The sequence below is a fragment of the Cordyceps militaris genome (assembly GCF_000225605.1).
Source record: "Cordyceps militaris CM01 unplaced genomic scaffold CCM_S00007, whole genome shotgun sequence".
Taxonomy (NCBI): Eukaryota; Fungi; Ascomycota; class Sordariomycetes; order Hypocreales; family Cordycipitaceae; genus Cordyceps; species Cordyceps militaris.
In genome coordinates, this window is record NW_006271975.1 from 90,755 (window position 1) to 117,223 (window position 26,469).

At 48.2% G+C, this 26,469-nt stretch overlaps 9 protein-coding genes across 9 annotated transcripts; 4 read left to right on the top strand and 5 right to left on the bottom strand.

Moving 5' to 3' along the window:
- Window positions 1-596: 596 nt before the first annotated feature.
- Window positions 597-1,985, top strand: CCM_08269 (phosphoglycerate kinase; the record flags this gene model as incomplete). The annotated part of the gene is made up of 3 exons (XM_006673408.1): window positions 597-662; window positions 742-1,159; window positions 1,219-1,985. The coding sequence occupies 3 exons, from the start codon at window positions 597-599 to the stop codon at window positions 1,983-1,985; spliced, it is 1,251 nt and encodes a 416-aa protein (XP_006673471.1).
- Window positions 1,986-2,337: 352 nt separating this feature from the next.
- CCM_08270 (DSS1/SEM1 family protein) lies at window positions 2,338-2,768 on the bottom strand (the record flags this gene model as incomplete). Its single annotated transcript, XM_006673409.1, has 3 exons — window positions 2,338-2,425; window positions 2,475-2,586; window positions 2,648-2,768. 3 exons carry the CDS (start codon window positions 2,766-2,768, stop codon window positions 2,338-2,340), a joined length of 321 nt encoding a protein of 106 aa, XP_006673472.1.
- A 694-nt stretch (window positions 2,769-3,462) lies between these two features.
- CCM_08271 (Tetratricopeptide repeat protein 39) lies at window positions 3,463-6,038 on the top strand (the record flags this gene model as incomplete). The annotated part of the gene is made up of 5 exons (XM_006673410.1): window positions 3,463-3,589; window positions 3,643-3,699; window positions 3,802-4,772; window positions 4,822-5,705; window positions 5,759-6,038. The coding sequence occupies 5 exons, from the start codon at window positions 3,463-3,465 to the stop codon at window positions 6,036-6,038; spliced, it is 2,319 nt and encodes a 772-aa protein (XP_006673473.1).
- A 250-nt stretch (window positions 6,039-6,288) lies between these two features.
- CCM_08272 (sterol desaturase family) lies at window positions 6,289-7,287 on the bottom strand (the record flags this gene model as incomplete). Its single annotated transcript, XM_006673411.1, has 1 exon — window positions 6,289-7,287. The coding sequence occupies one exon, from the start codon at window positions 7,285-7,287 to the stop codon at window positions 6,289-6,291; it is 999 nt and encodes a 332-aa protein (XP_006673474.1).
- A 5,539-nt stretch (window positions 7,288-12,826) lies between these two features.
- CCM_08273 (Methyltransferase type 11) lies at window positions 12,827-16,644 on the bottom strand (the record flags this gene model as incomplete). Its single annotated transcript, XM_006673412.1, has 9 exons — window positions 12,827-12,991; window positions 13,050-14,113; window positions 14,398-14,452; window positions 14,523-14,636; window positions 14,702-15,180; window positions 15,700-15,828; window positions 15,893-16,327; window positions 16,415-16,519; window positions 16,572-16,644. The coding sequence occupies 9 exons, from the start codon at window positions 16,642-16,644 to the stop codon at window positions 12,827-12,829; spliced, it is 2,619 nt and encodes an 872-aa protein (XP_006673475.1).
- Window positions 16,645-17,853: 1,209 nt separating this feature from the next.
- CCM_08274 (salicylate hydroxylase, putative) lies at window positions 17,854-19,812 on the bottom strand (the record flags this gene model as incomplete). The annotated part of the gene is made up of 1 exon (XM_006673413.1): window positions 17,854-19,812. One exon carries the CDS (start codon window positions 19,810-19,812, stop codon window positions 17,854-17,856), a length of 1,959 nt encoding a protein of 652 aa, XP_006673476.1.
- A 935-nt stretch (window positions 19,813-20,747) lies between these two features.
- On the top strand, window positions 20,748-21,842 carry CCM_08275 (3-dehydroshikimate dehydratase; the record flags this gene model as incomplete). The annotated part of the gene is made up of 1 exon (XM_006673414.1): window positions 20,748-21,842. The coding sequence occupies one exon, from the start codon at window positions 20,748-20,750 to the stop codon at window positions 21,840-21,842; it is 1,095 nt and encodes a 364-aa protein (XP_006673477.1).
- A 259-nt stretch (window positions 21,843-22,101) lies between these two features.
- Window positions 22,102-22,977, bottom strand: CCM_08276 (O-methyltransferase family protein; the record flags this gene model as incomplete). Its single annotated transcript, XM_006673415.1, has 3 exons — window positions 22,102-22,465; window positions 22,525-22,702; window positions 22,764-22,977. The coding sequence occupies 3 exons, from the start codon at window positions 22,975-22,977 to the stop codon at window positions 22,102-22,104; spliced, it is 756 nt and encodes a 251-aa protein (XP_006673478.1).
- A 2,443-nt stretch (window positions 22,978-25,420) lies between these two features.
- On the top strand, window positions 25,421-26,349 carry CCM_08277 (short chain dehydrogenase; the record flags this gene model as incomplete). The annotated part of the gene is made up of 5 exons (XM_006673416.1): window positions 25,421-25,448; window positions 25,513-25,622; window positions 25,678-25,872; window positions 25,924-26,020; window positions 26,078-26,349. 5 exons carry the CDS (start codon window positions 25,421-25,423, stop codon window positions 26,347-26,349), a joined length of 702 nt encoding a protein of 233 aa, XP_006673479.1.
- Between the last annotated feature and the right edge of the window lie 120 nt (window positions 26,350-26,469).

Below are 26,469 nucleotides of genomic sequence, written 5' to 3' on the forward strand. Positions count from 1 at the left end.
ACGAAAGAAGAGCAAGTATCGCGAAGCCCTATTGCAGGGCAAGCCTGGCCTTGTTCGTCACGAATTACGGCCACTGTGCTATGCAGACGTGCAAATGTGGCCCTGAAACTTCGCTGGGGGCATTTCAAGGCCCCTCAGCAGAAATGATTTCTTTGACATTATTATTTTGAATTGTTTGCTCTTCGAATATTTCTTTTTTGATACTATTATTTAAATTGTTTGTTCTTCAAATATTTCTATTTCCATTACGATGACGATGACGGGGAGCTTGACTAGTACAGAATGATACTTGCGTTGATTACCATTGAGATCATTGTGAAAATAGCCCTAAAATTAAATCTCATCAAGCAAACAAGTCTTTACTGCCAAGAAAACGGGTAATGATGCGAAACCTTGATGAGAAGTGGGGGTTGCACCTAACAAGTGGGTGTTCGATGTTATCGAGAGAGAGCTTGACGTAAATTGCCTCGCCCCAGCGTTGCCCCTCCATCCCACCTTTTTTCCTCAACACCGCTTTTAGCTTGCACCACGAGCTACAGAAACCATCTCTTTTTCTCCTAGACACTCCAGAAAATCTAACAAATCTCATTTTCAAAATGTCGCTCTCCAACAAGCTCTCCATTACCGACGTCGACGTCAAGGGCAAGCGCGTCCTCATTCGGGTGAGCTCGGGTACCCCGCCATCACAGCAACAGCAAACGTCACAATCCAGGAATCGTGCTAACCGTGACGCCATTGCAGGTCGACTTCAACGTCCCCCTTGACGGCACCACCATTACCAACCCGCAGCGCATCGTCGGCGCCATCCCGACCATCAAGCATGCCCTTGACCACGGCGCCAAGGCCGTCATCCTCATGTCTCACCTCGGCCGCCCCAACGGCCAGGTCAACGCAAAGTACTCGCTCAAGCCCGTCGTTTCGGAGCTCGAGAAGCAGCTGGGCAAGTCGGTCACGTTTGCGCCCGACTGCGTCGGCCCCGAGGTGGAGAAGATTGTCAATGGTGCCGACACCGGCGCCGTCATCCTGCTCGAGAACCTGCGCTTCCACATTGAGGAGGAGGGCAGCGCCAAGGACGCCGACGGCAACAAGACAAAGGCCGACAAGGCCAAGGTGGACGAATTCCGCAAGGGCCTGACGGCTCTCGGTGACGTCTTCATCAGTATGTGCAAGCCTACGCGGCAGTCACACCAGTTTGAGAATCTATGCTAATTCAGACAGACGACGCTTTCGGTACCGCCCACCGCGCCCACTCCTCCATGGTCGGCGTCGACCTGCCCCAAAAGGCGGCCGGCTTCCTCATGAAGAAGGAGCTCGACTACTTTGCCAAGGCTCTCGAGTCGCCCGAGCGCCCGTTCCTCGCCATCCTCGGTGGCGCCAAGATTTCCGACAAGATACAGCTCATCGACAACCTGCTCGACAAGGTCAACACGCTCATCATCTGCGGTGGCATGGCATTTACCTTTAAAAAGGTCATTGACGACATGAAGATTGGCAACTCGCTGTTTGACGAGCCCGGCTCCAAGACGGTGCCCAAGCTGGTGGCCAAGGCCAAGGCCAAGAACGTCAAGGTGGTGCTTCCGACCGACTTTGTCACCGCCGACAAGTTTGACAAGGACGCCACCGAGGGCTACGCCACCGACAAGGAGGGCATCCCCGACGGCTGGATGGGCCTGGACTGCGGCAAAGAGTCCGTCAAGCTGTTCGAGGAGGCCATTGCCGAGTCCAAGACGATTCTCTGGAACGGCCCCGCCGGCGTCTTTGAGTTTGACAAGTTTGCCAAGGGCACCAAGGCGACGCTCGACGCCGCCGTCGCCGGCTGCAAGAACGGCAAGATTGTCATCATCGGCGGTGGCGACACGGCGACCGTGGCGGCCAAGTACGGCGTCGAGGACCAGCTCAGCCATGTGTCCACGGGCGGCGGCGCCTCGCTGGAGCTGCTCGAGGGCAAGGAGCTTCCTGGTGTCACGGCCCTGTCGAGTAAGTAAAGCCGCTCGATTATGTCTTTGGGGAACCCGTTGACGAGGGGTCCAGACAGGCAAAACAGCCGCTTGTAGCGACGAGAGAAAATAGTATAATCAGTTTTCAATCAATCACACTGGCATATTTGTACAATGTCTAATGAAGCATGTGTGCCCTCAAATTCGATTCCACTGTAGCAAAGGATCGCAGACTGACGCGAATTGTCAATTATCGTGACCAAGTCCGTATGTTGTGATGGTTTACAGAAAAGGCATTACCGCCCTCGCCCCATCTAGCCCAGCCTATCCTTGCAGTCCCGGCCATGGTCCTATTATATATGTTTTTTTTTGTTCCTCATTGATATGTAACTTCGCTCGTTCATCTCCGTTTCGAGGACTCGACCTTTTTCAGTTCCTCCCTGCACATGGTTAGCCTGCTGCGATCCTCATCAAGTAAACCACCACCGCTGCCGTTCAACAAGTTACGGCACAGAGGGGGACAAAAGAAAAACGTACTTGAGCTGCGCCGAGAAATCATCCGTCGTGTCGTCATCGTCCCAGCTCTCCTCCCACAGATGCTTGGTCTGACCCGAGCTCTGCGCAGCCTCCGTCTGGTCCTCTGGCCAGTCTTGACAATCGTTAGCTCCTTCGTTTTCGTCTTCGCTGCGCTCAGGGGATGTATGGCACACCGTCAACGGGGAAATCTTCAAACTCGTCGTCCTCGCCCAGGGCGGCGGCCTTGGTCTCCTTGGGCGGCTGCTGGTCACCGGCCGCGGTGGTGGGCTTGTCGTCGGTCTTCTCGGCCGTCATGCTGACCGTGTCTCAGCGATGATGCGCGTGCGCTGTGTAATTGACGTTTGGGTGGGAATATGACGATAGTCCGGGGATGAGATTGCAGGGATGCGACTGGTGTTGGCGTGGTTTGATGTGATTGACGCTGGAGCTTGGGTTAGATCGGAGAGACAGGCAGGTGGATGCTTGCGTGAGCTTCTCGTTGGCGGCGACGTGGGGCAGCCACCCAGGGCGGAAGAATTCGGTCCGGGCTATAGGGTAGGCTACTTTAACGAGGTGTTGCAACCAAGACGCACCCTGTTTCGTTTGGTAAAGGAAAAAAGGGACCACATAAGTGAAATCTCGATTTTCATAGCAATTAACTGTTATTGAAGGCTTTAGAGCGAATACAGGTGTCTTGCGGTGTAGGTTCTGCGTCAGCACGTGCTCCGCTTGAGAGATGTGAGTAACTAACTCGCGTGGTGTGCAAAACCCAACGCACAAAGAAAGGCCGCAGGCAGTTCTTATCAGTTTGGTAACCTCCGTAAGTCTGCTGGCCAATGAGTTACATCATACCTTGTTGTGAGTAACTACCTCCGGACCATAATAGGACATTAACTATTAACAGACTGCTCCAAGAAGCAAGGACTACAAAGAACACAACTTGGCTTCACTTTTAACTCGGGAAATTGTCTTGAGGCCTCCTTATCAGAATCCTCAATGAAACGAATCAATGCGTGCCTCATTGGCTGATAACGTTTCCAGGCTGCAGGCTCTCCAACCTCCACCACCCAACGTTGCACCTAGCGCCAACACAACCTTGATTCAGCCTCAGCCAAGCCAGACGGATCAGAAACCCGGTGCGTGCTAACTCCGGCAAAACGGCCCCGAATCAGAGCCTAAAATCCAGTAGACTCGCCGCTGGCGTCGTCACCGGTCAGCGGGGCCGCCGTCAGATCCGGGCAGTGCAGTGCGTTCATCGAGTTTCGCATGCCAGTCTTGTATTCTACATGATCGTCATTGAGTCGCACCATTTGCCCCAACTACCGCTCACCCTTTCCTTTGTTCAAAGTGGTGGTTCTCTTTGGGCTCGGTGCGTATAGCAACATTCCTGCTCATATCCAACAACAACACATCCGGACTTCCGGCGTCATGAGTCGCCTCGCCTCTTGGTTCGCTGGCCCCAAGGCCGACGACGTCGACCCTCAAGCCGAACTCGCCGCCGAGCGCGACAATCTCGCCGAGGCGATGCGCGCGACCAACCTCATCATCAACGACGACATTGACACCGCCGAGACGGAACTGCGCAAGGGCAGCTCCACCTACCACGAGCTCGGCACCACGCTCGTCTTCTTCATGAAGGCCATCCTGGGCTTCGAAAAGGAAAACATCAACCGTGCCGCCGCCCTGCTGGCACAGTGCGAGACGCGAGCCTGGGACGACCTGCGGCGCGCGCAGAGGCGGGCGGCGGGCGGCCACGCGGCGGGCGGCGACATCTACCCTCCTGGCACCGAGTACGAGCTCGTCGTGACGCAGACGCAGCTCATGTCGGCCGTCCTGGGCGTCCTCAACGAGAGCGTCATGGAGGCCATGAAGAGCTTCCTGAAGCTGCGCCGTGCCTACATTACGCTCGACGCCATCATGACCAAGGAAAAGGACTACTTTCAAAAGCAGCGCGCGCGGAAGGGGTCGAGCAGCGCCGCCGTCGCCAGCCCGCGCGCGTCGACGGAGGGAAAAGCGGTGTTTTCGGAAGCGCCCACGCCCGTGTCGTCCAACAGCAGCCTCGAGGCTCTCCCGGCTGGTACGGAGAAGCTGCCTACGCCGGCCAACACGGCGCCGGCGTTGCAGGACATTGACGTCGAGCTGGCGAATCCGATTGACGCCTTTATCCACTCGGGCGTCAACATGTGCATGGGCATTCTGATGCTCATGATGTCGATGATGCCGCCGGCCTTTGCCCGGATTCTCTCCATTGTTGGTTTCGTGGGCGATCGCGAGGCTGGCATCCGCATGCTCTGGCGATCTGTAGCGCATCCCAACGCTGTACGTATACCCTGAACCTGGGTTTCTTTTTACTAACGCCTTGATACAGAACGGTGCATTTGCCGGCATTATGCTTCTCAACTTTTACCACAGCATGCTCGGCCTTGTCGACATTCAGCCTCACGAGGCAGACTTTGACGAATCCGCCGAGCCCTACGGCACGCCCCAGCACAAGGTTGCCGAGCTGCTTGCCACCATGCGCGAGCGCTTCCCGCAGTCGCGCATGTGGCTAATCGAAGAGGCCAAAGGCCTGGCCTCGCGGCGCGACCTACCCGCCGCCATTTCCGCCCTCGAAAGCGGTACGCAATCGAAGATGAAGCAGGTCACCGCCATCAACCAATTCACCCTTGCCCTCTTTTCCATGTCAGCGCACGACTGGCCGCGCATGCGCAAGTACTTTCTCCACTGCGTCGAGGTCAACACCTGGAGCGCGGGGCTGTACTACTACATGGCGGGCGCCGCGTCGCTGGAGCTGTACCGCGACGCCGTCGCGCGCGGGGACGCGGCCGCGGCCGCGACCGAGAAGAAGACGGCCGAAAAGTACCTCCGCCAGTCGGGCGAGACATCGACCAAGAAGAGGTTTCTCGCCCGCCAGCTGCCGTTTGAGGCGTTTGTGCAGCGCAAGGTACACAAGTGGGAGGCGCGCCGCAAGGCCCTCGGCGTCGACTTTGTCGATGCCGTGTCTGTGAGCCCCGCGGTCGAGATGATGTTTGCCTGGAGCGGACCAAAGTGGATGGGCGCGGCCGAGTTTGCCAAGGCCGAGGCGTGTCTGGCGTGGAGCAGGCTCACGGTGCCCGCCGAGAAGCTGGAGAAGCTCCAGGAGAGGGATGAGCTGGGCGTGCGGGCTGTGTGTCTGGCGTCCATCCTGCGCGGCAGCAACCGCCTGGACGAAGCCAAGGCCCTGCTCAAAGAGGAGGTGCTGTCCCACGACCGGTACGTGTAACCAAAACTCGACAATAGGGCGGAGGTCGTGCTAACCCAGTCAGGAATCTGTTCAAGGGCGGTCAGAAGGAAGACTACGTCGTACCGGCGGCGGTGCACGAAGTCGCTGCCATTGCGTGGGCCGAGTGCGGCCAGCCACCCGCCGGCCTAGATGCGGCGGCGACGGAGGCGTACGAAAAGGACAAGTTCAAGGTATGCGAGGAGAACCTGGAAAAGGCGCGTGCGTGGGAGGCGTACGTGCTGGACGCACGCATGGGCATGCGCATCCAGTGCGGGCTCGCGACGCTGGCGTGGTACCGCAAGAAGAAGGGCTGGGTGGCGTAGATGCGGGCTTGCATTTGGGTTCTACACTATGGAGTGTGCATTTCTGCTGCTGATTTGGTATACATTGCATTATAGATGACGGACAAACATATAGACGGACGGCAACGGTTATTCTAGGTCCATGGGTATCGTCGAGCATTATCCAACCTTTGACTTTCCCACGAAACAAACGCCTTGTAACTCCCTCGGAACAGATACCTTGTAACATCGATGATCTCACAGTAGCCACCATGTTCTTAAATCATCCACTTCACGCCCTTTTCCTAGCTTTATTGCTCTTATTTCCCCGCAACGCCTCCAGCCCATCCTGGAGCATCCCCGCGCCATCACTCACCTTTTTCCCCGCGCGCTCCGGCAAGTGATGTTTCTCCGCCTCGTCCTGCAAGTCCTCCAAAACGTCTCTCCCGCGACTCGTACCGTGCGCCCAGTCCGCGACGCCATATGGGCCAAAGTTGGCGGCGCCTCCGCTCGCGTAGTGAATCGCACCGCGCTGCGCGAGACCGCGCAGCAGGATGCCCGGCGCGACCGTGTACCCGGACATGCTGAACGTCTCCTCAAGCGTGCAGAGAGCGACGAAGAAGAAGTAGGTGAGCAGGTGCGTGTGCCGCAGCGCGACGCCGGGAAGGTACATGGGGAGGAAGCGGTGCAGCAGCAGCGGCACGGGGTGATCGGTCATGAGCTGCAGCGAAAAGGGCGCGCCAGACTGCGCGTGCGCGTATTGCTTGTGGAGGCGGGCGACGGAGGAGGAGCGGCCGTGGAGGAGGAACCGGTGGATATAGTACTGCAGGGCCTCGCGCGCGAGCATCATGACGGCCATGTGCTTGGCCATCTGCCACGGCAGCGGCAGCGTCGTGGCCACGACAAACTCAGGCGTCCCAGTCAACACGGTAAGCGCATAACTGCAAGCCCCTTCAACGGCCACCAGAAAAGCGGTGTTGAAGACGGCGAGCAGGAGAAGCTGGGCGAGCACGCGGCGGTTTCGCGGCGGCAGGCCCGCGCGCCTGCCGTGCTTGATGGACTCGGCGAGGCTCGGAAGGGATGCGTCAAAGAGCAGGGTGAGAAGCGACGGGAGCAACCAGAAGACGACGCGTAGGGCGAGGACACCGACGAGGTGGACCTTGAGCGCCGAGTGCGACAGGATGAGCGTCAGCCAGTTGAGGTATAAGAGCAGCGAGACACCGATGGATGAGAATGAGGGCGCGGGAGCGAGGAAGTAGCTCATGACGGGTATAGAGAGTAGTACGTCCATGGTTGTGGATGTTATGTCATATTGATTTCTTTTGTACTTTTTTTAAAGCGTGGTAAAGGGAGCTGTGAGATGGAAGATCCTGCAAGCTGCCTTCTGGTCTAGTTGCGGACTTTATTGACGTCATTTTGCGGCTACAGCATAACCGATCGATCACTCACCAGCAAAAAGAAAGAATCATTATAAATATAGCCCTTAGCTACTAATAAAGCATATAAGGTTAAGTAAGGACTATATATAATAAAGTATTAAGTATGAAATATAGTTTAATTTTTTTTATAAAAAAGAATAATATATAAGAAAATTAATAAAATTTAGAATATTATATAAAGGAGTTAGGCTTAAGCCTACTCTAACTAGACTTAGCCTAAGGCTACTATAGGTATACCCCTAGTATACCCCCTTTATATACTATAGTAGATAGATAGACTAGCTTTTCCTCCTTTTTTACTCTATAAGAGAGTTAATACTATTATAATACCTATCTATAGATACCTTAAGGCTAGTCTTTAATAATTAACTCTCTTCTATATTAATACCTTTCTTACCTAGTTAAGAAAAAAGCTAATAAGATAAAAGTAATAATAATAGAATTATAACTTAAATAATAGTTACTAATAGCTAAGGCCTACTAGGCGCTTTTAGCCTAGATTATAATTATAATAAAGTAGAATATATTTTTAAAAAAAGAGTTATAATAACTATAAGACTTCTTTAATACCTAGACTATAGCTAGCTAAAACCCTTAAGGCTAGATAGTAGTACTAGGAGGTACCCCTTTTTTAGCTAACTTACTTATAATTTAATAAAAGCCTTTACTTATAAAAGAAAAGTTTAATAGTAATCTTAAGGTATTTATAGGATAAAAGTAAGCTATAGTATATAAGCTAAAGACTAATATAGACTTTATTAACCCCTTAAAGTCTTAATTTATATATATTTAAATAAACCTTAATACTATATTATAACTAAAGGTTATTATATACTTTAAAGTAGGTAGCCCTTAAGGTATAATAAACCTATATAAATTTCTAAGATACTTTAAGATAGTATTTAATAACCTTTATTAATAGTTTATAATAATAATAAACCTTAGTATAATCTTATAAGGTAATAAAGAGTTCTTTAACTATTACTATATATACTTTAAATAGAAGTTAATACTAATTAATAGCTTTATATAATTAAATAAGGTTAAACTAAATAAACTTTACTTTATATTATTAGCTATAATAAAGATACTTATAATTAGCTATAGTATTTCTTAAATAAACTATAATAATATAATTTAAATACTTTAAAAGGTAGTAATTAACTTTAAATTATATAGAATTAAGAAGTAATACTAGGCTAAACTATAATAAAGACTATAGGGGTAGTATATAGACTATAAAGGGGATATTTAAATAATAGGTATCTATACCCTTAGAATTAAACTAGCTACTAGTAGTATAACCCTAAGTAATATATAGTCTAGAAGGTATATTATATAGGTATTTAAGGTAGTACTAAGAGGTAAGGTAATATCTTTACTATAGGAGGATAGGCTATATAATTATAGCCTATAGGCTTAAGCTAGCTAGACCCTTAATACTAATCTATATAAGTAGTGTTTCTATAGGGGACTAGTTTAATAGCTTAGGAAAAGAGGATACCTAGGGATAAGTCTCCCTCTAGGTATATTAGCTATAATAAAAGGTTAGAAAGGAATAGATAAGTAGGATAAGGTAGTCTAGAAAGAGATAGTTAAATAAATAAATACTAAACTATAAATCTTAGTTAACTTTATAATAAACCTACTAGCCTAAAAGGAAGGCTAGCTATATTTCCTAATAGTAATTACTAACTAATTATTAAAGTATATCTAGCTTAAGGTAATAAACTTTATAATAGTAAAAAACTATATAATATAGTTCCTTTTATACTAGTAGTATTTCTATAGATTCCCTAACTAAATTATAAGTAATAAAGAATTAGACTAGGTTAGTAAGTTCTAAAGAATACTATATTACCTAACTAGTACTAAGTAGTTTCTATTAATAGCCTTCTATTTTTAAATAGATAGTAGGATAAAGTAAGTAAACTAGGAAGTATAGGTAGTACTCTATATACTAGTTATATACTCCTAGTATAACTAGCCTACCTAGTTACTAATAGCCTAGTTTATACTTAATAACTAAGACTTATCTATTATAAGTTTTAACCTAAACTTCTTACTATATAGCTACTATAAGCTAGCTATATAGCCTATAATAAGGCTATTAATACCTTTTAAGTCTTTTATAGGAAAGGTAAAGGTATTTTTTAAATATATTAAGAAGGGCTTAAAGCTAGCTTAGGCTATAATTATATATACCTAGTAATAGGTTAAAGAGGCTATAAATAACTCTTAATACCTAATAGAATACTTCTAGAAAGGGGATAAAGTATAACTTTCCTTATATAATATTATAATAGTATAGCTAAATAAAAAACTTAATTAAGTCTAGGTAAAATATATAGTAATAGTAGTTTTAATACTATTAATAATAACTTTTAATATACTAAAGAACCTTTATAAGATATTTTATATTAATTTTATTAAATAGGCTATAAATAATTCCCTTTTATCCTAATTATAAAATAACTAAGCCTTTAAGCTAATATTAATTAAAGATAAGCTAAGCCTAAAGCTAACCTAAGAATATACTATTAAGGAAATTCTATATATTTACTATTTATTAGAATAAGGCTATAGAAGAAAGGTACTTATTAAATAGGTAAGATACTAGGACCTAACCTAGAAACCCCTAAAGGCATTATAAGATAATACTATACTTACTAGGTTTAAAGAATAATAAGGTAATACTTAAGATAATAATAGACTATATATAGCCTATTTATAAAAGACTAAATAAGTATAGTTTACTAACTAATAATTAAGACTATAATAAGTATAGTATTAAGATATAGTACCTATATAAGTAAAGTAAGGTATTATACTAGGGATAAAAGGGACTTATAAGATAATAAGAAGTAATAATTCTTTTATTCTTAAAGGAGTATAACTCTATACTTATAGCTTTACTAGGTCCTTACTAGGCCTTTTAGTATATATAGCCTAAGCTACTAAAGGTTATTAATAAAAATAAAAAAATAATATTAAAAATATAAACTATAGGTATATTAGTACTATACTAAGGCTATAGTATATTAGCTAGGTATAATAAAAAAAAAAAGAAAAGAAAAAAGTATAAAAATATAAAACTAAAAATATATTAATACTATATTATTTTAAAAGTATAACTATATAATAATAAAATAAAAAAGAAAAGATAGTATAATATACCTATATTTATAGTATAAAGTCTAAAAGCTTTTTATTATTATTATTAATATCTTTAATAATAACTACTAGATTAAAGAAAGTAGGGATAATAATACTACTAGCTAGGTTATAAGGTAGTAGTAAAGAAGGAAGAGGGTATACCTAAATAGGTAATATTAAGTAATTATTAAGTATAAGAAAGTAATAATAAGAGGGGGAATAGTAGTAATATAAGTATAAATAGGAGTAAAAGTAATAATAGTATAAGTAAGAGTAGTATAAGTTATTATAATAGTAATAATAATAGCTATTAGACTAGTAGTATAAGGAGTAGCTATAATCTAAGTTATAGTACTTAATAGCTTAGTAGCTAGGTATTAAAGGGGTAGCTAGGTATTATAATATTATTAAAATAGTATTATTAATAGCCTCTTAGTATATAGCTTAGGCCTATATTATTCTTTACTAAGATATAAGTAGTAAACTAAAAAGAAAATATATATACTTATTATAAATATAATAAAGTTTTAGTTAATCTAACCTAATACTATATAGGTAGGGCTATTAAAGCTATTACTAGTATTATAGCCCTAGGGTACTATTACTATTATAGTATTAGTAACTAGAGTAATAACTAGTATAGTACCTAAGGTACTAGGTAAGGATAGGGTATTAGTTAGGTTTATATAGGTATTAGCTAGAGTACTAGTAAAATAGTCTTAGGTATATACCTATATAGCTATTAGAACTATATATTTATACCCCTTAGTATATATAGTACTAATTACTAGTATTATAATAACCTTATTATTATTAATAAATACTATTAAAGTATATATATATTAGTATAGGTTAAGACTATTTATAAATAAGATAGGCTTTTAAATATAGAACTAATAGCTTATAGTATAAGTAGTATACTTATTATTAGTATTTATAATATAATTTAGTATTATTATTTAGTATAAGTATAAGAAATATATAATATATAGAAAATCTAGCTTATTATTAGACTAATACTCTTTATTATTAGAATTACCTTATAAGGTATAGCTATAAATTATTTAATAGCCCTTTTTATACCCCTCTAGGCTCTTATTATTACTAGGTAGTAGTAATAAGGGTAGTATAGTAGTAATAGTTAATATTATAGGTTATTACTATTATATTTATATATTATTATAAAATTATTTATAGTTTAAAAAGGAGTATTTTAAGAGTATAGAGTTATTTAAAGGTTATAAAAAGTAGAAAAATAAAGTAGGTTAAGAAAAGGAGTAGGGGATTTATCTATAAAAAAGAAGGCTAACTAGGCTAAAAAATACCCCTTACTTTAAATATATTAATAATATAGTATATATATAATATACCTTACTAGGTAATAATAAGAAGATAATTTACTATACCTAAATAATAACTAATAGTATTAAGAAGCTAAATATAATATAACTAGCTATAGGTAGAGTAAAAATAAAGCTAGTAAATACTAACTACCTAGATAGCTAGGCTTAGAATAGGGGTAATTATAATATATAGACTACTTAAAAGAAATTCCTAAGTATAAAGGCTATAGTAAAAAGTAAGTAAACTAGGGTTACTATAAGAATATTCTTTAGTAATATATATATAGGCTATAAAAGTATAAACCCTAGGTAATAACCTAGTATAGGTATAAGGTATATATTAAATATATACTAGCTTAAGTAAGTAAGGTATAGTAGGCCTATATTAGCTTAGGTAATTATAGCTAATATAACTAGGGTACTACTAGAGAGGGGGGGTATATAAAGGAGTTAGGCTTAAGCCTACTCTAACTAGACTTAGCCTAAGGCTACTATAGGTATACCCCTAGTATACCCCCTTTATATACTATAGTAGATAGATAGATTAGCTTTTCCTCCTTTCTTACTTTATAAGAGAGTTAATACTATTATAATACCTATCTATAGATGCTTTAGGGCTAGTCCTTAATATATTAAGAAAATTAAGAAAATAAAGAAAATTAAGAATATTAAGAAAATTAAGAATACTAAGAATACTAAGAATACTAAGAATACTAAGAATACTAAGAATACTAAGAATACTAAGAATACTTAGAATACTAAGAATATTAAGAATATTAAGAATATAAAAATAGAATTTAATATTTTATATTTTATAGCCTTTTTATATTACTATATAATATGTGATCTGTGTATCCCTTGTGGCCTCTTCCCTAACAAAGAGATATAGTTCTTAACCGCCATGTCGTCTCTCCATTACCTTTTTAAGTATACCCATCAACCAAGGCTCAAAAATGTCCTTCATCCATTTCCCCAGCACCACCAGCGACGCCTGCAGCTGGTAAATCCCCAGTATGCTCTCTGTGTCACCAATCTTCCAATTCCTGTGCCATACACGCTGCGACATGTGTTAGTCCGTAGCGCCGTGTCATCTGGAGTCTTGTTTTGCAACTCACAATCTCCTTCCCCTGGTCCACCGCGAACATAACGGTCCAGATACTGCTCGATACCTGGATTAGTGGCAGCGTTAACAATTCCTTCTCCGGGTCGCCCGCTAGCGCCGTGAGGCTACGCAGACGCTGGTACCACGCCGCTAGCCACACGCCTAGCTGCACACTCGCACCGTCCCGCACGCCGGCCGTTGTCTTGGTCTCGATAAAGATGGGCGCCGGCCGCTTCCGCAGCGGCGTGTACCGTGTTTGGTTGATGGAGTCCCTCCCCTGGGGCTCCCCTAAAAGGAATGCGTCTATGAGCACCTGCAGCTCGTCTGAGGGCCGTAGGGCCACCACGTAGTCGACCATCTTATGGACCGATAACCCGATGGCGGCTACGGGCCCAGGCGCAGGTGCACCCGCTTCGCTCCCGTGACCCGACGCGTGGCTGCTGCCAGTAGCACTGGTGGCGGATGACGAGGACGGCAGCACCATCCGTTGACCTGAGGCTAGTACCGGGCGGAATGCTGGCATGATCTGTGCCGACATGACGGGTTCAATCATGAGGAAGGGCATGTCTCTCGTTGCGAGCTTTAACATGGGCGTGTGGACGAGATTATTCCATCCCAACTCGAACCGACTCTCATTAATCGCTTCATGTGTTTCAGCCAGGATGCGGCGTAGCTCCTCATGGTTCTCCCGCGCCGTCTTATTAGCCTCTATGCTGCCCTGACCTTCACCATCTCCGGACCACATGGAATCAAGGATGTCCTCGTTGTCTTGAAAGTCCGCGTGCGAACGGACCGCGGCCGGCAGCAGCTTATCACTTTTCCGGACCTCCAACAGCGCCTCGAATAGGGGTTTCGTGTCGATCGGCAGGGCGGCGCGTAGGCTCGCCGCCACGGTGAAGTAGACTGGCAACGCGAGGGTGGCCAGGCTATCGAGCTTCCGGAAGCGCTTCGAAGCGGAGCCGCGCTTCGAAGGGGAGCTGTTCTGGGACGGCGATGTCCCGCTCGACGGTCCTGTGGAAAGGCCGGGCCGACTCACAAGCGCAGCCTGAAAGGCAGAGGCTGACTGTGTCGAGCTCCCTAATTGGCGCACTGGTGTTTTATCGGGGTCAGGCAGTTCGATTTCGTCATTGTGACTCGTTCGCGAGCGTTTCTTAGGGCTTGGGGTGTCGGGCATGTTGTTAGCTGTAGCGACGTCGTTAATCCAAGCCTGCACGACAAAACTATCCATATGAGATGGGCTTTGGTAATGTAAAGGAAGAAGTCGGAACAAGGTCTCCGTCGTTATTGCTATTTATCGTCGGAAAATCCCTGAAAAGGGCAAATGACGAAGGACTGAGTTGGTGAAGTAGCGGTCAACGAACTTCCCCGCCCGTTGCGTTGCCCCTGGTGACCTCTATCACATGACAGTGCACCCCACTTCTTACGTGACAAGACAATATATATAAGTCTGCTTTATAATTGCATTATCTGTAATATAGGATGATACCTTATTCCTATCCCTTAAGCCGAGCAATTGTTCTAGGCTCGGGAACTTTCGCCAAGGTACTGCGTATTGCCTGTCATGGTGCAGCCCAACCAGTGTGCATGGTGACGGCGTGGACTACCAAGAAATAACGAGCAAGCTCGGAGTTGGTAGAGGTCTGAAAAGAGGTTTGGCCGTTAAACATCCTTCCATTCGATAACGCATATGACTCTTGCAGCCTTGCACGGGTATCGTGGATGGTTATCATGCCAGACAGGAGAAGACGGTGTTATCTGTTGAAGACGCTCTTCCGCAGCCCTGACCTCCACCTCGTTCACCGGCTTGCCTTCCGGGCGATCATGGATGACGTTTAGAAGGAAGAGCTGATCCGCAATCTCGGGCCAATCCGTTGCCGACCGGCAGTCCCTCTGAGGCTTGGGGGTGGAGATCATCCGCTCATATCTATCGCGAAAGATGTGAAAGCGCGAGAAGGCGTCCCAGGCATCCCAGCGCCAGCGGTTGTCCGCGGAAGCAAGAATTGGAAGCGGAGCCGGGTTGGGTATCGCGCAACCCCCCCAGCAGAAATCGCATAAGGTTGTCGGATTATATAGATATAGGAGGATATAGTGTCCAGGACGCCAGGACAATACTCTTTGTGGTTGATTGCCGGGTGCCCCTCTTGCTGATAGTAAAAGTCAAAGTATGAAGCAGACGTAGGAATTCTATCCAATATCTCAGAGTAAGTAAGCTCTGCAACTTCTACATGCAAAATGCGCACGAGTGCTTTGATGAAGCTGTTCCGATCATCATCAAGTCGCCGAGATTGGCGTGTGGGGACGGTACAGTGTTACCCCCGCCATCATCAACTGGGCAAGTTGGGGTTGATGGAGAAGAGCAACAATAAGAAAGCACGTACGAATAACAATTTGAAACCGATAGGATGTGACAAGCAAAGTGTTGGACAACTCCTCTACCATGACTTGAGAGGTAGAATTGGAGTGATAATTTAGCCTGACAGCGTTGTGATGGGGGGAAATTAGTGCTCTGTGGTACTAATCTAGTGGCCCTGTCAAAAAACAGGCCTCACGCGCGTAAAGAGTTGCCGCTTCTTTTATGTACTGCAAGCCTATTATACGTGAATCACGCTGCTACATAGGTCTTTCTGGCTTGACCAGCACTCCCCATGTTCTCGGCAGCATACCCCACGGCTTCTCATCGCGTTTGATGACGGTAGCATTTTCCCACTCGCCCGCGGCCAGAATAGTCGCCGTATTATTGCGCGTCATACTGCAGCCGCCAACTAGAAGCCTCCAAGCAGGATTCCAAAAATCTGCAGCAACAAAGTTAGCTCAGAGTCGCTCTGTATAACGAAGCACCATCGCGTTTTCGCTTACACTGCACTGCTGCCGTGAGCCAGTCGGCACTCCGATTGTGCTCCCAGAAAATGAATTTGCCGCCCGGCTTCAGCACTCTATACAGCTCCTTGGCCACGGCATCGGGGTCGGCAACTGAGCACAGCACTTGGATGCTGAGGACGGTGTCGACAGTGCCGGTATCGATGCCGTGCTTCTCCAAGGTGGCGCCGTCTTCAATGCCGCAGGTGAGGAGCTCATAAATGCCCTCGAGCCCATGCTCGCGGATTCGCTGCTGAATGTCCGGTGCAAAGTGAGGGTTGTTCTCTACGCCAATGATACGAGTCACCTTGGTTTTGTCGAAGCGGCAGAGCTGGTTTCCAAGTCCAGGACCCAGCTCAAGAACAAGGCCGCTCGCCGCAAGCACTAGATCCGGGACGGCAGTCTGGTTCGACTCGAAACCGACGAAATTCTCATCTACTCAACCGGTTCGTTAGAATGAAAATGACCCGCTGGCCAGACAAATTTGACTTGGGGTAATAGGGCGGGGTGGGCGCGCCAGACTTAGTGTCTTGAACCAGAGATAAAAGCCAGAATCGCGCAGCTTTGCAATGCCAAGCGCGCTGTATTCACCATTAGTGAAGGCCTGCTTTGCGCTGGTGTAGGCGGCTGTACAATTTTTCTTAGTATTTTGGCCAACGGGGTAGGAATGGGAACAGACCCCAAACGCCATACACGAGTGGCTGCCATGGCTCAAGGTAGCTGCGATAACGGGCCTGAAATTGCCAAACCATGGTTAGATGGTTTGTAGAGCAGAAATGTAATGTGATGGAGTATGAGCAAATGAAGGGATCGTGATCCCACGAACACGAACATGGAGCAACGGAGGAGTAACTATGGAATTGCAGGGGACAGTTGGGGAAGTTAGGCCTAGGCCCACACGCGCAAAAGTTCCAGGATCAAGTCGTTGGTTACAAGTACCAGCAGGGTCTCACGCTGCGGAGATGTCGGAAAGCCACCTGTGATGCTAGTTTTTCAACGCTAGATTGGGCACAAGGCCGAAAGGGGCGTTGGGTTTGAACCGTGTAGTGAACAGAGGTTGAGAGGCTACTATGTTTTCATCTGAAGGCATGGTCTGTGGCCTGGCCAAGACCTGGGGTGGTGCCGTTTTAAGTGGAGAAGACGAGTTTGCTTTATCTTGGCACGTCTGCAAAGGGAGGACAGTTGTTTAATAAGAGAATGAGAGAGAGTGTCGATCTATTGAACAGACGTGGCCCAGCACACCGTCCCCCGCCTCAGCCTCGTTCAAGCTTCACACATTTGACCGCCCTAACTGACTCCGCGCACCTGTGATTCTACTAAGGCGGCAATCTAGCACGGGACGAAGCGCTGCTGTTTGTTGGCTTTACTCTGTGGTGGGGGGTTCAAGGGGGTCCTAGGACCGAGTATTATGTGGAATTAAGAATTAAGGGTACCATTGGCGGCCCGCCACCCGGAGGATCTTGGTGCCCCCAAGATTGCCAAGGCGTCGCTAACTCAATAATGCGCTAAAAAACAGACGAAGATTGCAAAGATTACCCAAGTACAAGACTACTAAAGAACCCTTGTTATAACATAATTGTAGTCTTTTTAGCCATTCTCAAGACATAGGCAACTAATCCGTTTGGGGCCCTTGTTCTTTCACACAAGTCACGTGTATTGAAAATTCTGCCGGCTTCTGTGTCAACTAGCCCTTTTTTTCTCTTGTCGGAGCATGTTGGAGCAATCACTCTCAATCCTTAGTACCAAATCGAAGCGCCAGACTGACCGAACGAAACCCCCGTCGTCTTGCACAAATTATTACCATGTTTGCTACAAATACCCGCCAGGCACTTTCCGACTGCCCACACACAAGACCACGCCAGCACCGAGCAATCTGTCCCTCGACTTCCGTTTTTTCTTCTTTCAACACCCGCTACAGGAGATGCCCATAATACATTCGCTGTTCATACAAGCCATGTCCTTCAGTATATCCCCCTGAAGCTGCGAACAGCTTCATTCTTCATCTTCTCACTAGAGCGTGGACGGAGCTTCGCATACTGGCCGGCGATGCGCTCAATGCAAATAACTGACTTGCGAAACCCCCGAGTAAGAATCTTTCTCAACTGGTGGAGCGGCTTCATTGGCTTCATTTTCGACTCAATTGCATCTTTCTGGCAGTTGTCCAAGATATCAGCAGAGTCGCCAGCCCGAAGCACAACAGAGTCGCCCTGCGCTGCATCTCCCAGCTGCGACTTGACGTCAGCAATCTGTCGAGTATGCACAGGCAGCCGCGTCAGTTTTCCAGTTACACTCGCCAATTTTTGCTCGTCTTTGGAGCGGGGATTCTGCATCATGGGCTTGATGTCCCAGCCACTGCACACCGTCCACGCCTTCTTCGACTTCGCCATTCTGCAGCCTTCTCTGCCAGCTTTATAACGGGCACTGCGGCTCCCATCCCCCATCGCCAAATGCAGCTGCTCAAGGAGCCAGACGCGAGAGATATCTGCCAAGAGCGTGTACGTGTAAGCCCTTGTGAAATGAGGATAGCGCTTCTCCAACGAAAGGACTTTGGCGAGCTCCGTCCACATGCGTATCGTCACCTCCATAACGTCTACTCCCCACATGAAGTCCTGCCACTCCAAGTTGCTCCATTTGTCGGGATTCTGTTTCGCGGCACCCGGGCTGACCAGCCCTTGATCTCTAGCGACTTGCTCGGGGCCATCCGGCATGTGCAGAGTATAGGCCGTGGCTGTTGCGCCAGCAGCAATCTTCTCTGCTCGGGATTTTCGAATAGTCTCGTACATTTTCAATGCTAGCCGAACATTGGACGTGCAGGTAAGCGCAGTGGCTAGTACTGCAGCATCCTCCATGGCATTTGCAGCGCCCTGGGCAACGTACGGGAGCATCGGATGGCAGGCATCACCCAACAACGCTACATTGCCTTGGGTCCAAGTTGGCAGATCAGGGTAGACATGAAGATTCCACTCCAGAACATCTTCATCCGCATGCGCTAACCATTTTTGTACGGCTGGTGACCAGCCTGCGCAGAACTTGAGCATGTCCTCCCGGCTGCCCTTGCTTGTCCACACGTCTTCGGACAAAGTCTCCGACTTGGCTGGATGAAGAAGAACGATATTGTAGAGAGAGCTGCCCCTGATAGGGTAAGCCATTATGTGGCCACCTGGTCCCATATACCTCATAGCGACGTTTTTATCCATCATCGAGAGAGTCAGAGGATCGTCTAGAACCCGGTTTCGTGGGATCAGGAGCCGGTACGCTGCGTCGCCAGTTGGAATCGGCTCATCCTTGTAGCCTTTCGAGGTCATCATTTGCTGGCGAATGTGACTTTTTACGCCATCGGCTGCAATGACCATATCTGCGGATAGCCAGAACCTCTCACCCGTTGTACCGTCATGGACATGAACCTTTGCGGAGAACTTGGGGTCGACAGCCATGACCTTGTGGTTGGTAAAAATATGGCAACCGAGTTCCAGAGCCTTGTTCAATAGTATATTCTGCAAGTCTCCGCGATGAATGACGCCCATTGGGGCGCCGTATTTGAGCCCGTTTGCTGGCAATAGAGGAAAAGTGGCCATTTCATCGTCGCTCGTATACCGCCTGGATATGTTAGCAACAAGCCAGTTGCGGCTGCACATGTCCACATACCGAACACTGACTCTTTCCAAGACGGTGGCATGGTCCATTACATCTCGCAATACATCCAGTCTATGAAGTATTCGAGCAGCATTCGGCGCAATTTGGATGCCGGCACCGACATCAGTGATCTCTGAAACTGTCTCAAAAATAGTCACACAGTGGCCGGTGTGTGCGAGGGCTATACCGGCAGTTAGCCCTCCAATGCCAGCGCCGACTATGATTATGTTGAGCGCTTTCACAGCCCGTCGGTCGCTGCCTTGAAAATCATCGCGTATTGTCTCCATGGCGAAAAGTGAAGGCGAATCGGTCGTATGAGTGCCCAGGCTTGATACTAAAAACGGCAGCGTATACTTGATGACTGCGAAGGGAGCCAGCGAATACTGGAACAAAAGCCACAGACATCAACAGACGGAGACGGCGAACATGGCGACAGAATCGAGACGAACAATACGTCCCAGCTACGCATTTGTCAGAAAAAAAAAGAAGTTTGTGAGCAAACGTCACGAGATGGCCAACAAGGGCAATTGCTTGCGGAGCCCCTTCGCATATGTTGCATCGGTAGTTGCAACTAGCTCTGGGGACATTGACACCCCTGCGCGGATAGGTAACTGCATAGTAACTGCGAAAGCCTCCATTCTAGCGTAAGATCGGTGTTGAAATGGACCCGAGATATATTGCGACAAGTGGAGAGCGCCCCTCATTTAAGAGCACACACGGCGTTGACATAGCATCGCCGAGGCCGAGGCCTTGTTTTGTATGGATACTTGTTTTACAAATAGGTAATATGGTGAACAGACAGACAGTGTTGAGAGGGCGTGTAGCTGAAGACCTTGCCAGCCTTTCAGCCAGCCCGATTTACCAGGGGCGGTCTATAGTTGACTGCCGAAAATCATATCGGCGAGTATTACTCAATCGATGCGTATAAGGGCAGGGTAGGGATTAGTAGCAAAACCTCACAGGGATACAAACTTTTATCGTGCGTCCCGTAGATTTAGGGCTTGATGACGAAGGGGTTGCCGGGGGTCAAAATGTTACATGGACTTCCCGTGCGTGTAGGAGTCGGTAGCACTAGAAGAACCTCGAAGGAATATGGAACTTTTGCCGGACGCTTTGTACAGGTAAAGAAGAAAATCGCTGTGTTTGTCATAATATATATTCTCTCAATCTCTTCCACTTATTCTTCATTTCTTGTCATCTTCACTATTCAACGGTATTCAACATGCCTTGCCAGCTTGCCATTACCTCTATTTCTCTCGGCCGCAGCACTGCCGGCCACGACTTTACGCACAAGATGAACATGGCCAAAAAGTACGGATACAAAGGAATCGAGCTGTTCCATGATGACATTGTTTCTGTTGCACGACTGATGCCCGGCGGCCATACCCAGAGGAACGAGCTTGAAGCGGCGCGCACCATTCATCTCATATGCTGGCAGAGAGGCATCAAAATCATATGTCTGCAGCCCTTCTGGCACTACGAAGGGCTCCTGGACCGCTCGAAGCACCTCGAGAACATTGAAAAACTCCTCTTTTGGTTTGAGCTGGCCCGCGTGCTCGGAACAGACATGATCCAGATCCCGTCCAACTTCCTCCCGCAAAGCCAACTCTCCAGCGATCCGCAGCTTGCCATCCACGACCTGCAACAAGCAGCAGATCTTGGCGCCGCGCAGGACCCGCCTGTGCGTTTCGTCTACGAGGCGCTCGCGTGGGGGACGCTCTGCGACACGTGGGAGCTCAGCTGGGAGGTGGTCCAGGCGGTCGACCGGCCCAACTTTGGGCTGTGCCTCGACACATTCCACATTGCGGCGCGCGTCTGGGCCGATCCTGCGCATGCCAGCGGGCGCAACGCCAACGCCGACGCGCTGCTGGAGCAGTCGCTCGCGCGCATGGCGCAGACGGTCGGCGTCGCCAAGGTGTACTGCGTGCGGGTCGTCGACGCCCAGCGGCTGGTGGCGCCGCTCGTCGCCGGCCACACGTTCCACGACGACGCGCAGCCGCCGCGCATGAGCTGGAGCCGCAACTGCAGGCTGTTCTACGGCGAGACGCACTGGGGCGGCTATCTGCCGATACAGAAGATTGCAAAGGTCATTTTTGAAGACCTCGGCTACGAGGGCTGGGTCAGCATGGAGATCTTTCACCGCAGAATAGCCGAAGAGGACCCCACGCTCCCCCGTGAGCTCTCTGCGAGAGGTTCGATTGCTTGGGACCAGCTCCGGCGAGATGTTGGAGTCAAGGCGGCGCTCCCAGAGCGCGATTTCGCATTGGCAGCCATGTCGGGAAAGCGACGCATTCGGCAGTTTCTGAGACCCCATTAATGCAAGATGTGTATATAGCTATAAATGTTTATATGGACGACTTGAGTCATGTCCCACTTTGAGTCTTTTAGCGGTCAGTGTCTTGAAGTCATCTCTTTTCGCATGGGCTCTCTAGCAGTGCGCAATAGAAGGAAGACGTATTGTATGAACGGATCTACATAGCAATAATGTTTTTGAGAATAATTGTACAAAAAGTCAATATTGTATAAAGAAACATCTAAAGTACGCATCTCGGTCTAAATATGAAGTGCATCCGTATCTAGTCAAGCAGACGGGCCAAGTTGACCCCATCCCAGAGTGGGCACAGCCAACTCTCAAGACGCTCGCTGCCAGATACAGCGTCGTTGTATTTTCGCAGAGACTGAATGTCTTCCGATTTCCAGTACTCCTTGCGATGCGGGCCAAAGTCGTACTCGCGCCAGGGATTGCCCTCGCTGTCGTCTGCAACGAAGCCGCAGCGCAGGACGTTGTCGCCGATAATCAGGCCACCCGCGCGAAGCAGACGCTTGCTGGAGCCGGGCTGGGACAGCTTGAGAATCGTATCGAGGTACTGAGGGTAGCCGGACTTTTGCGCGTCAATGAAGATGATGTCGTACGGCTCATCGGGGGCAAGCGTGGGCAGGCTTTTGGGGGGCCTTGTTAGTGACAGGTACGAGTTGGGGATGGCTGGACCAGAACTTACACCTCGAGGGCGTCGCCAACAAGAATTTCCACATTCTCGACACCGTATTTTGCAAACGTCTCCTCGGCCTGTTTGGCAAAGGCTGGGTCAAACTCCAAACCCGTCACTTTGCCATTCTCGCCGACAACATTGCTCCACACCAGACTGGAGAGTCCGACGTAGACACCAACTTCCAGAACTAGAGCACAGGACAAATTAGAATCGTGCTCGGCCCATCTATGGTTGCCGCGTTCTCGTACTTCTCTTTGCCCCGACCGTCTTGGCAAGAAAATGCATCGCTTGCGCCTGGGAGATGGAGACCATGTAATTGGCGGTGGCCGGCATCTTTTCGCGGATGTGCTCATGATAGTCAATGATGTTCTGGGGGACGCTGGTGCTGTGCATCTTGGCGTACGAACCGATCCGCTCACCCATGCCGGGGTTCTGGTACAAGACGGGAGACTCTTCCTTCATGTTGGCGAGGTGATGCAGACTGTGCTTTGGCAGTGGACGGAAGAGTAATGGTGATGAGAGAAAAGACTCGCAATACAATGGGAAGCCGTCGTCTTTTCAAACTATACCCCTGTAGTCTGTAGACGAGGGGCTCAGGTTTGTCCGTCTGGTTCGTAATCCTTTCCAGGTAAGCAAGACAATCAGGCCTGCGCGAGAATGGGTCTTCCCACAGCCTGTCTCTGCAGTTGCCGCGATACTGCATTTGCAGTTGCCTGACACTCTTTCACAAGGCCGTTGCAGCCGCCCGCGCAGCGCCACCCGCAATCCTGTGTGATCGCGTGCATCTGCGGCCGGCACTCGCACCCAACTGCCCGGTTTTTGATACTTGATTGCCCAGGACTTGGTTTGCCCGCATCTGCGGCCCGTACTCGAGCTGCCTGTACTTGAGCTGCCCGCACTTGAGCTGCCCGCGCTCGATCGCAACTCTCAGCAACTCGAGTCCTGAGCTCTGAATTGGAGGCGTACGCAAACAGCACTCAATACTTGGTGACAGCGAGTCTGCCGGTGGCGTTGTGAGTCGTGACATCCCTGCCCAGCCTTGAGCAACAGCAGTTGTTCAGCGGAAAGATTCAACTATCTGGGGGGGTATGGTGTCGCACTACCACCCCTTTCTTCCCTTCTTTCGAGCCGGCCGACGAGCCGGGCTTACCTGCGTCGACGCTGCATTGTCATTTTCAGCTATGGACTCGACTTGGTGTTCCAGAGGCCATGACTAAAAAATTACCGTTTACAGTCCACCCCACTTCGTTTTTCCTTTTAACTAGGTTGGTGACTCTGAAGACTTTTCTTTCAACCTTGCCGGGTTGTGGCGATCGATACCCTGCCCCTGACTTTGACTTACACCCACCAGCATGTCTGACACAAGTAGTACACCGTACACACCCCCCCTCTACAGAGTACTCCCAACGTCTTTTTCTATCCTCCGTCATTGCTATAATACTGCGACTCAGTCTTGGCGGCGCCGTCACATCGACCACTCCGATCGAATTTCCTGGGCAAGTGATTGACAGGGGTCATCAGCCGCGCCGGAGGTGTCGCATTGCGCGAATATATTCATCACTAAACAGATAAAACCCAGTCCTCTAAGCCAAAACCATGGATCTTGTCGTACTGTCTAGGGTGTAATTTCATGGCTGGTCTCAGCCCCTACCAGCGTCGTTGATGACCTTTCATGTCTCCCTTCCAGACCTGCGCTGAGAACTTTTGACCCTCTTCAGTATAGGTTATCGGGCCAGTCTGCTGAACCTAGCGACGTCACGTAAGAGTGATGCATGGATATATGTGCGGCTTAGGCTTCTGGGTAGACAAGGACTGGCCGTGCGTTTCCTCGTTAGCATGGTGGAGTGCAGCATCACGGGTGCTAACGTCAGAGGTGTATCTAAGGCGGTGGAGGATGGGCTTGAACTGTCGATTTCATAGTTGAACTGCGTAACTATGGTGGAACATGTCGGGCGCCGCACAATGGCGCACACACCGGTCACGCACTGTGTGACCATTTTTGAGACAGTTGACAGAGCTGGGCACTCTTTGCTCAGCTCGGAAACGTAGAACTGGCCGAGGAGCTTGGAGACCATCGTGCGAGCGGTGAGGTCGTGTGCTCAGTTATCGAGTGCGGGAGAAAGCGGCAGGGCACGTTTTGCCTCTGCGACGGGAAGCAGCAGGGCTGTGAGCAAGGCGGACAAGAGATAGTTGATCATGATTACTGTTTCCTTGTGGCCCGTGCTCTCGTTAATCGTGAACTAGGTCGCACATTTCGGTGTCGAGGTCCGTATAGTCCAAGCGCTGGAGACTTCTTCGAGGCCGATGCCGCAGTTGGCACCGACGACGACAGCGACAAAGCCGTCGAGGTTACATCTATGCCGGCAACCGGCGTGAAGCTTTACTGGCGCCAGAGGAAAGCGGTGATGCTGCCCTCCTACATTATACTGCGACGGAATACCTTTCTTTTTTTTTCCTGCGTTGTTGGCTTGTGGACGTTTGCTGGGAAGGATATGGCACCGACACTAGACGGCGACAAAGGGCGAGGAGGGAGGCAGATTCAACGGGTTCCTGCCACTAGCAAAGGTTTTTTTCAACTGCAACTCATAAGAAATAATATTCAAATATAAAGGAATCCTTTCCAAGGTTAAGCTAAAGCGGAGTCAAAGTCTGGAGTTGCGCGCTCCACTGCCCAACGTTACTTACTCGAAGCCTTGTCTGTTGTTACACAGAATGTTGCAGCCAATCAAGCGACAAAGACAAAGTGAGAGAGAATTTCTTTCAGTAGAGAGGCCAACAGGACCCCGCGTTACGACCTCGAAACTGCCCTGCTGAGATTTTGTAAAAGGTCATCATTGCAACGCTGCATCGCCCCAGCGACTTGAACCCATACTTGCATCCGGACCATCTTCATCAGATAAACAGCATGGCTACCCGCAATGCTCTTATCATTGGTTCGGGCCCCTACAGCTACTGGCATCTTTTTCCCTTTCTTGTGTAGTACTGACATTGAGCAAGGTTCAAACAGGGGCCTCGGGCTCGGGCTGCTGAAAGTCTTCAAGGAACACGGCTACAACGTCTTTGGCACCATCCGGCCACAGACACGATCCGACCCCTCTTTCAAAGACGTAAGTCGACTTTCCTGTCATACTCCATCATGTTGCCGATTCTCAACGACATTAGCTTGAAGCTACAGGGGCCACCGTCATCGACCTCGACTACCTTGACGAGGACAGCATTGCCGCCGCCGCCCAATGCTACGGCCACGACCGGCCGCTCGATGTTTTGATAAACTGCGGCGGCATCGAGATGCCCCCCGAGAGCTGGTTGGAAACCACTGCCGATGAATTGGTCTACAAGTATCGCGTCATGACCGTGGTATGTTCTACCGTCTGCTCCAGCTGTCGTCCTCTCACACGACCTACATAGGGGCCTTTTCTCGCGAGCAAGTACTTTCTCTCCAGCCTGCGAAAAAGCGAATTCGGCAAAATCGTCAACATAACCTCCGAGTGGGCGTCCATCGCAGGTACTGTCTTTCAAATTTGATGCCTCCACTGGCCGGAACAGGCTGACCAGAGCACAGCAAACGACTGCGGAACACACATCAGCTACCGGGTACCGAAATCTGCGCTCAACGCACTCAGCATCTCGGTTGCGATTGAGCTGCGCGCTGCAGAGGAAAATATCGCTGTGCTTTGCGTCGATCCCGGCGATGTCCCGACCAAGCTCAGCCGATGGGCGGGGGACATTGATCTGAATGATTCTGTGCGCGGCATGTACGAGCAGATTGACAAGGCGACGATTGAGGACACTGGTCTCTTTGTGAACTGGAGAGGCCACAAGTGGCCCTACTAAGAGATGTGCCTTTGGATTTCAAGGCAAAGAGCAGCCACACGAAAAAAAATGCATCATCTATTTTATTGTCGAGCTACATTTATTTTCAAAAGTGCACGTTCAGCATGATTTTCCGTCTCA